Source organism: Rhinolophus sinicus, chromosome X, assembly GCF_036562045.2.
Source record: "Rhinolophus sinicus isolate RSC01 chromosome X, ASM3656204v1, whole genome shotgun sequence".
NCBI lineage: Eukaryota > Metazoa > Chordata > Mammalia > Chiroptera > Rhinolophidae > Rhinolophus > Rhinolophus sinicus.
The window spans coordinates 114,245,858-114,255,321 of NC_133768.1; the positions used below are offsets into that span (position 1 = coordinate 114,245,858).

The following is a 9,464-nucleotide window of genomic DNA, read 5'->3' on the forward strand; positions in this document are numbered from 1 at the left end:
AAGCCCCGAAACGGCCCAGTGTGACTCATGAGTCACACTGAGTGATGTGATTCTTGCCAGTGTCATCCATAGAGCCCTACGTGGCATTGATAGAGAGACGATGCACATCTTGGCTGAGTTGGGTATCTGGACTTCTAAGGTGGGGAGAGTCACAGCTGTTCTTTTTTTTAAAAAAAGCCTTAAATAATGCATAGCATTGGAAATGAGATTCCACTCTACCTTAGTCCTAGCATATATAGGAGGCATAGGTGACTTGAGAGATGACGTGGGCCTTTTCCTGATATTAATCATCCTAAAAATAATAGCTAGTATTTACACATTGCTTATTTACTATAGGCCAAGCACTGTTGTAAGAGCTTTGTATGTATTGTCTCATTTAACCCTCACAACAACCGTAATAAAAACTATTATTACTGGTCCCACTTTTATACCTGAGGAACAGACACAGAGAAGTTTAGCAGCTTGCCTTAGGACACGTAACTAATGAATGGGGGAATCGAATTTCCAACCCAAGCAGATCACATACCCATTGAGAACTATACTACCCCCCAGTACAGGTTGTTTGGTATCATATAGTCCTTTCCTGCTTCACTAGAAAATTCTGCTGAAGATTAGGAAGAGCCTCTAGCAGTGGTAATGAATGCTATGTGCTCATTGTTTTTACATTCCTAAAATTCTCTTACAACTCTTCTTAAACTAGAAATGTTCACCAGCTTCTTGTTTAGTGGGACAAACAGACCACCTAATATTTTAAGTGCAGGGAAATCTCTTTGCTTGGAACATGATTAAAAGCCAAGAAGTGGGGTGGCTGGTTAGCTCAGTTGGTTAGAGCGTGGTGCTAATAACACCAAGGTTGCTGGTTCGATCCCCGCATGGGCCACTGTGAGCTGCACCCTCCTTAAAAAATAGAAAAAGCCAAGAGGTAATCCACAAAAAGGTCTGAGAGTGCCAGGATTGATGTTCCAAGGATGGTCTACTAAGCTTGGCGCTTGACCCATGGGAGAGCCCCTCATCCCTTCACTTAGAATCTTATAATTTACCATACATGTGGTTCTAAATAGCTTGGTTATCCAGTATCTAGGCCCACGGCAGTTTGGAAAGTAGACTCTTAGAAGCAAATAGTTATTAAGGCCAAACTGTGTGTCAGGTGCTGTGCTAGGTGTGGTATCTGTCCTCAGAGTTCACACCCCAGTGGAGCACCAGACATGTAAACAGTTAAGGATACTTACGTGTCCCAGGTGGGAGATGGCCATCTGTGCAGGGCACAGTGGGGACACAGAGGAGGGAAGTGGGCAGTTGTACCTGGGGTGGCAGGTGACCACATGGTTGTTAGAAAAGATGTCCTTGAAGGGTGATGGTTGAAGATGAGATGTTTCCTGGGCGGACAAAAGGGACGGCGCCTCAAAGATCTGATAACTTAGAATAAGGACAATTCCTCAAAAAGCACAGCAGTATGAGGCCATTTGCCATAGGAGCAAATTACCATACGTTTTTTAAGCCTGTTCAGCACAGTTCAGTAACCTCTGAGAGAGGGGTAAGGAACCCCATTCAGAAAGGTTTCCATCTAAAATGGCTGAGGACTTTCAAAGCCTCAGCATTTGAAACCAGCAGCCCTCAGCTGTCTGGAAAGCTGTGCCTCCTTCTCTGAGGGTCACAGATATGCGGGAGCTACTAGTATAATTCTGTTCCAGACTATGGCGAGCACACGACAGTTAGTGAGTTTTAGTAGGTACGATGATCTCATATTCAACCTTCTGTTTTGTCTCGTTTTGTTTTGTTCAGCCTCTACAGCTTTCCTTGCTGACAGTCAACCTCCAAACCGCAAAGCCCTTGCCGTCTATCCTGTTTTCTTGTTCTATTTTGTCATCAGTTGGATGATTCTTACCTTCACTCCTAAGTAAATCAGGAAATGGAAATTCCAAACCAGTGAACTGAAAGGTCATCTGAACAGTGCAATTCACCATGGAGTTTTGCCTCTTGTCTATCTTGGAGGTACTTGGCATCTGGCCACATGAGGGGGTTACAAGAGAGCCATAAAGCTCCGTCACCATTTGTGTAAGGAACTGATGTTTGAAAGGCTGTCCTTTCCCTCTTAACAATGTTATTTCTTTAAAATACGTGTGCATACTACACACAGTTTAATTCCTTCTTAAGACGTGATGGGGGTCGCTGTGGTCCTTTTGGGCAATAACCAATGACTGGAAGCACACAGATACATCCTGTAGGTTGAGGAACTATGGCGTTGATAACTATTTTCAATTTCAGAATACCGGGTCAGGTGCAGCTCTGAAACACATTGCCTTATGTCTGTTAAACTATGCCTGCTACTAGAAGAAGTAACGGATAATCTCTGTCCATTTCCTTTTATTTCTTAAGTTTAAAAAGGCAGTGACAGAGGTTAATAGAGGGGTTCGTACGTGTGGGAGGAGCAAATGTGCATTCACCAGTATTCAGACTTTGATCATAGAAAATTTTGCACTTTTTGTTTTAAAAGCAAAGAAAAAGCAGAAGATAAAGCAGAAGATATATAAAGAGAGTACTGTTTCTGTATAGTCCCCTTTCGGCCATGCTAAGTAGCACCTCGGTGACACTATTTTTAATCTCACTCACTAGCTCTGAATATGCAAGCTAAGATGTTAGCATCAGCATGTAGTTTTCCTTTGCCTGAAGCTCTCAGTGGTCCAGTGCTTGAACTTATCCAAGTAGGAGACCTCAGAAATTACGATTGATAGGTCCGTAAGACATCTCATCCTGTGGGCACCTTCTCTTAAAGGTGGAATGAGGCAGTTTGGAGACAGCATAGCTGTAAGGAATTCTTCGTTATTCCTTATTATCTGGCCCCCATCTAGGAAGTAAGGCTAAATCCAAAGCCTGCATTTCATCGGAGGGATTTCGTGTTCTGAGGGCTGATTCACAGGACATCTAGACACTTAGAGCGTGATGTAGGGTGACTTGGCTTTACAGCTGCTGCCTTTTCATACTGGCCTCGGCAGGTTTTTCATTACATGTGTTTTTTAGGCTGAGGAGTAGCAATTCATTTCCTTGGTTGCAGACTTTAAAGCTAATTAGCTCTCCTTTAGACGAGTTTTTTTGTGTCTACTTGTAGTAGTATGGAAGTGTGAAGGCTTTCCAGCGAGCAGAGTGTCTGGGACAGGCTGATTCTGAGCTCAACGGGCTCCTTTAAGGTAATGTGAGCTGCTGCTTCTATAAATTGCACATTGAAGAACTCTTAATAGACAAATCCTAGGAGTCAGGCAGGAAACTGTCATTGAAAAAATACAGTTACTGACAAAGATAGGGATGTCTTATTCCACGAGTGTTCTTCATCGTAGAATTTATTTATTCATTTTGTATTTAAGGACTACCTACATATAGATACATCATTTGACAAACATGTTCTCCATCCCCAGATTAAGCAATGAACAGCACTGGGACAGTTGGGTTCTTGGAGTGATATTCTAGTACAAAAGTGTTACAAACTTGGTCCCCTCTGTCCCAGCCTTGTCCAAAGTTTGTGGCTATATATTTGTATTTATTTTAAATTCCCTTTTTCATTTTAAAGTAAACTCTGCGAGGACTAAGCTCAGATTTTAGTCTTGAATTGGTAAAGAATATTTTAGAACTGGTCCTAATTTTGAAATTTGTCCTAAATTATCATCCATATCCATTGTCTGAAATGTTCTAACCTCTGCTAAAAAGATCTCTCTTCCAAAGTTGTTTCATAATCTGTCCAGTAGTGTAAAATTACAGAAATAACCATGCTTTTCAAAAGGGAATTAAGTCTTTATCGAATTTTACTCAGGCTGAATATTTGGTGAGAAACTCCTAACACTACAACTCGGGGGGCTTGTGTGTGTGCATATGGGAGGGGGTTATACATAGTGGGGGTTAAGGCAGCTTGTTCTGTGTATTAATCTGTTGCTCTTGAGAGACTTAGGGAATGGCTTTATTTGATTTGAAGGGGGATAAAATGGAAATTATCTTTCTGAAAACGAGTGGTCAGTTTCAGGGCATAAATGTTTTCTTATATGCAAAAAAAGTGCATTGCTTTCAGTAACAGAAGACCTAAGTATCTGGACCTTGTAACCTTCAACACAGCTTTCCTGATTCGCTGCAAAGGCACATGGCTAATTGTAGAAAGGGGGACCAGAATGGAACCCAGACTCCAACAGAGGAAACCTTGTGCCAGGAGTTGGGAAGTTTCATGCTTCAGATGAAACGCAAGTGTGTAAGCATCACTGCCTGACGCGGTGTATCACTGCCGGACAGGGTGCGTCACTGCTGGTCGCGGTGCATCACTTGCTCCTGCGCCTGAGATTGAGACTTCACTGTCATATTCTTTAGCAGTCACAAAGGTGAAAACTGGGTTTAATCGCTGTTCAGATTATGAAAATGCAGTTGATGTGAATGTATTTAAATGTGCCGTGTAGTCTTAAAAGTCAGTCATTCGTCAAGTCTTTTACCTCCTCAGAGGCTTATTACGTGAGTTGAATTGGGTCTTTTCATTGTGGTGGGGTTTTTCTGTTGGGCGAGGTGGGGTCACAGGGCATGAGACTGTTTACTGTATTTGTCTTTTTATAAACTGTCCCCCAAAATGTGATTAGAAGGCTGGCAAGCCTGTATTTGAAAATTTAATTGTGTACTTTATATAACCTATCTACTGGATTTTCTATTTACTTACTTACTCCTAGAGATGAAAATCTCTTGTTATGTTGAAATTGTGGGTAACATCAAGCCAGTGGAGCTTATCTAAAGCCTGTCATGATGTGAACAGATGTCCATTGCATGCAGCTCTTTCATTGCAGAGTAAAATACTGAAGTTGTGATTCTCAGACTTCATTTCTGAGGCAATTTAAATAGAAATACATGTGAATGTTAATCCATGTATGTAAATTAGGAATTGTTTTCTAGATTCTGTGGGCTTTTATTAAAACTAAGGAATTTTTAGGGATTTACTTAGGCCATAGGACGGCCAAATAATAATAATCACAATAATATTACTAATAATAATAGCTAACATTTATTGGGCACTTACTGTGTGCCAGGCACTATTCTATTTTTTTAAGAATTTTTTTATAGCATTATTGAGATACACTGAACCATAAAATTCACCCTTTTAAAGTGATGTACAATTCAGTCATTTTTTTTTCAGTATATTCACATAATTGTACAACTGTCACCACTATCTCATTTTAGAACATTTTCATCAGTCCACAAAAACACCCCATATCCATTAACAGTCATTCCCTTTTCCCCTTCCCCCCAAGGCTCTGGCAACCACCAGTCTGCTTTCTATTGATTTGGCCAGGCGCTATTCTTAAGTACTTTTCATGCAATGTAAAGTGCTACAATTCTCATTTTACAAGTAGAAAATTGAGGCACACAAAGATTAATAGTTGCCCAAGGTCACACAGTAAATTGATTTAAAATTGGAAAAACACATTAGATTCTCATAGTAGGACACAGTTTGGGGTTGCACTGTTATGTACATGAATGAATTTACCCGCTCCCCAGGGTGAGTTCCTTGTTATTACCCATCACACCCTCCCACTGACTAAATGGAATCAACTCACATTCTTTTTTCCTGGATATAATAGAACACTCTATTAGCAGCATCTGAGAAAAACCCAAGAGCAGCTCTACATTGGGAAGAATTGGGTTTACTTCCCCCCTCCATCTTTGAGCCCCTTTTCTCTCCCCTCCCTTTCCACCACTGCCACATACACACACCTCTCCCCTTTCTCTCTTCTCGTCTTAAGAATCAAACAACTTCTGCCTGTTTTTAAATCTCCCAGAGGGATGGCTAATGCATCAAAATGTAACCTGCCTGTTCAGGTGTTTATAGTCAAAGGAAGCAGCTGGTTGCTTGTAGCACTAGTTCTGTTCCTAAGAGCTCAGAGAGCAGTGGTGTGAGAATTGGAACACTTTTTGCTTTGGGCTAAACTGGGTGGGGGAGGAAATAACAGGATGGGCTTGGCTGTAGTGAAGTGGGCTCCTGCCTGGTAGGAATTGGCCGCTCGCTGCTCTGGTGTCCTGTTCTCTCTTTCAGAGCCTTTGTCCCCTGTACTGTCATTGCTGCTAATGTGTTGGAACTCTTCAATACCCCATTTTAATCCTGGTCTTTCCTATAAATAATGAACCTGTGAAAAGAATAAATCTGTAAAATTGTTTGTGAATGTTAAATGTGCAAATAAAAAAACACTGGCAAAGGAGAATTTGTGTTTGCCTGTTCTGGTGCTGAAAAACTCGAAGAGATTTGCTGTGTACTGTTTGGATGGGCTATGTTGTCATCACACAGAATCGAAGGATGTGGAGGCCTCACTGGCAGCAAGTTAGAAAGGGAGTCGCATGTACCAAGCAAATCACATATGCCAGGCACTGGATTCGCTGCTTTGTAGCAGTACGTCCTCGGATAACTGCAGCCTTGGGAGGTTGGTGGTATTTTCTTGAACTTGAGGAACCTGGAAATCAAAGGTGCAATCAGTTGCCCAAAATCACATAGTGAGTGGTGCTGCCAGGATTGAAACTCAGGTTTTGTGACTCCAAGGTCTTTTTCTTTTTTAAATAAAAATGAATGTCCTTGTATGTTACCAACTCAAAAAACGAAGTCCACAAGTCTCATCTAAATCACTTAGCTGTTATATGGGTGAGACTCAAGTTAGAATTCTTTCTGAGAGAAATTGCTTTCCTGCTGTGAATGTGTGAAATCAAACAGGTCCCAAGAAAGTCCAAAACCTTAAGGCCCACTGGGGTGAAGGTGCCTTCTGGATACACTGGGGACAGCCCTGCCCACACGGCTTTGCTGGGCACAGTTCACTCACTCTCGTGGAATTGAGTGACAGGCCTATCACTCTCTCAGGCTGGAATCACACACAAGGGTGGCCCTCCTGGTCTGCAGGTGTGCGGATGGCCGGGTTCCACTGAGCATTCACTGGGTCACTGCACCTGCACATCCAGGTGGCTCCATCCTTCACAATCTAGGTGCGGATGGCCATGCACCTTATGCACTGGCAGACATGGCACTACACGTATGCAGCCCAGGTATACTGCCTGTACCCTCCACAGGGGCAGGTGATCTCAGCACAGGAGGACAGGAAGCAGTCCTGAAATCATTCTGCCCACCAGGCCCTTACACTAGGGGCCTATGATGGGAGGGGCAGCCCTAGGGACCTGTGGAATACCTTTGGGGTCATTTTTCCATTGTCTTGGACAGTAGGTCTGGACTTCTCTTTCCTGAGATGCCTGACTAATGGAAATTAATGAATAGTACGTGGGTTCCACTGTAATAGGGATGCATACTAATCTCCGTATCAAATTTGGCCACAAACTCGGTGACCTCTCCTGAACAAGCTTTCTAATTTGATTAGGGAGACCAGTTTGGGAACAACCAGCACCTTAACAATATTGGGTCTTCTAATCCATAAGCATGGTATGTATCTCCATTTATTTAGGTCTTTAAGTTTTATTAGCCATGCTTTGTAGTTTTCACTGTGGAGGTCTTCCGTGTCTCGTTAATATTTATATCTGAGGATTTTATGTTTTTGATACTATTATAGATAAAATGGTTTGTATTTTCAAATTTTATATAACTAGTATATAAAAATAGATTAGAAGTTTGTATATTAACCTTGTATCCTCCAAACTCGCTAAATTCATTTAATAGTTTTAGTAGTTCATTGGTAGATTCCTTAAGATTTTCTATGGGAACAATTACCGTGTTTCCCCCAAAATAAGATCTAGCCGGACAATCAGCTATAATGTGTCTTTTGGAGCAAAAATTACTATAAGACTCTTCTTTCTAATCTTTATTCACATTTTTTTCTACGCTGTTGCATCATCTAGGATTTCTAGTAAAATGTTTTAAAATGGTGGTAGAGGGGCACCGTTGCTTTGTCCCAAATACTAGGGGAGAATCGTTCCCTAGTTTTGCTTTTGCTGTTAAAGTTTTTTGTTTTCACTACTATCTCTTCACTGTAGATTTTTCATCGATCGATGCCTTTTATCAGATTGAGAAAGTTCCCTTCTAGTGATAGTTCGCTAGAGACTTTTACCATATATGGATGATGAATTTTGTAAAATGCCTTATCTACATTTATTAAACTCATCATGTGCTTTTTCTCCTTTATTCTGTTAATACAGCGGTGAATTAAATTGGTTGATTTTTTTAAATGTTCAGCGAACGCTGTATTCCTGTGATAAACTTTACTTGGTCACAGTGTAAATCCTTTTAGTATATTGCTGAATTTGATTTGCTAATACTTGAAGTATTTTTGCATCTGTGATCATGGTAGAGATGGGTATCTAATTTTCTTGTAATACTATTGCCTGATTTGGTATTAGAATTCTTCTGGCCTCATAAAACAAATTGAGAAGTGTTCCCTCCTTCCTATTTTCTGAGAGAGTTTGTGTAAGATTGGTATTATTCCTTTCTCAAATATTTGATAGAATTCAAAATCATCTAGGCCCGTAATTTTCTTTCTGGGATAAGTGTTGATTTTTTTTTTAATTTAAATTATTCTGAACTGGTGAGACCTTTCAACTTAAATATCTGTGTCTTCGTTTCTGAGAAATTAGCTTTTTTAAAGTTATTATATCACCTCTACGTGTCTGCTTTTTTAGGAATCACTATTCAAACAACATTGAATAGTTGTTTGATTCTACTGGATTGATTCTCCATGTCTCAATTTTTTTCTTTTGTTTTATTAGCTTTTTGTGTATTTGCTCTGTGTTCCTTGACTTTATATTATAAACTTGTGTTTGTTTATGTAATTGTTTTTTTAATTTCCAAGGAATCTTTCCTATCCATGATTACTCTTTTGTTGTGGCAGCCTGTTCTTGCTTTATCAATTTAATGTAGTCCTGAGTCTCTGAGTATACAAATTAGAAGATTATAAAACTTATATTCCCTGAATTTTCATTCATTCATTCATTCTCTCTCTCTCTCTCTCTCTCTCTCTGTCTCTCTCTCTCTCTGTCTCTCTCTCTCTCTCTCTCTCTCACACACACACACACACACACACACACACCTATTTACTTAAATGTTTGTCAATATTTTTGGTGTTTTCAAAGAACCAACTTTGGGGTCTCTTGTTTTTTATATTCTATTTCATTTATTTCCCATCTAATCTTTATTGTTTCTTTTCTCAGTTTGCTAGGGATAACTTTGCTGTTTTAATGGTTTCCTAAGTTGGAAATTTAGATTATTGTCTTGCATTCTTATTTTTTAAATATAGACTTGTATAGCTATAAATTTGCCTGTAAGCCCTGCTTTACCTTCATTTCATTCTATACGCTGGATATTTGCCTCCTCTCAAAATGCATATGTTGAAATCCTTACCCTCAATGTGATGGTGGTGTAACACGGGGCCTTTTGAGGGTGATTAAGTCATGAAGTTGGAGCCCTCATAAGTGAGATTCTTGCCGTTATGAAAGAGACTCCAGAGAGGACATCTTAAAGTTTTCTG

At 40.2% G+C, this 9,464-nt stretch overlaps 1 protein-coding gene across 1 annotated transcript in view; it reads left to right on the forward strand.

Moving 5' to 3' along the window:
• YIPF6 (Yip1 domain family member 6) overlaps window positions 1-6,215 on the forward strand; it is a 25,105-nt gene extending 18,890 nt beyond the window's left edge. Inside the window, exon 7 of the mRNA XM_019753611.2 lies at window positions 1,783-6,215. Coding sequence (XP_019609170.1) covers window positions 1,783-1,901 — 119 coding nt within the window. The 3' untranslated portion in view covers window positions 1,902-6,215. The remainder of the gene's footprint in view (window positions 1-1,782) is intronic.
• Window positions 6,216-9,464: the final 3,249 nt, after the last annotated feature.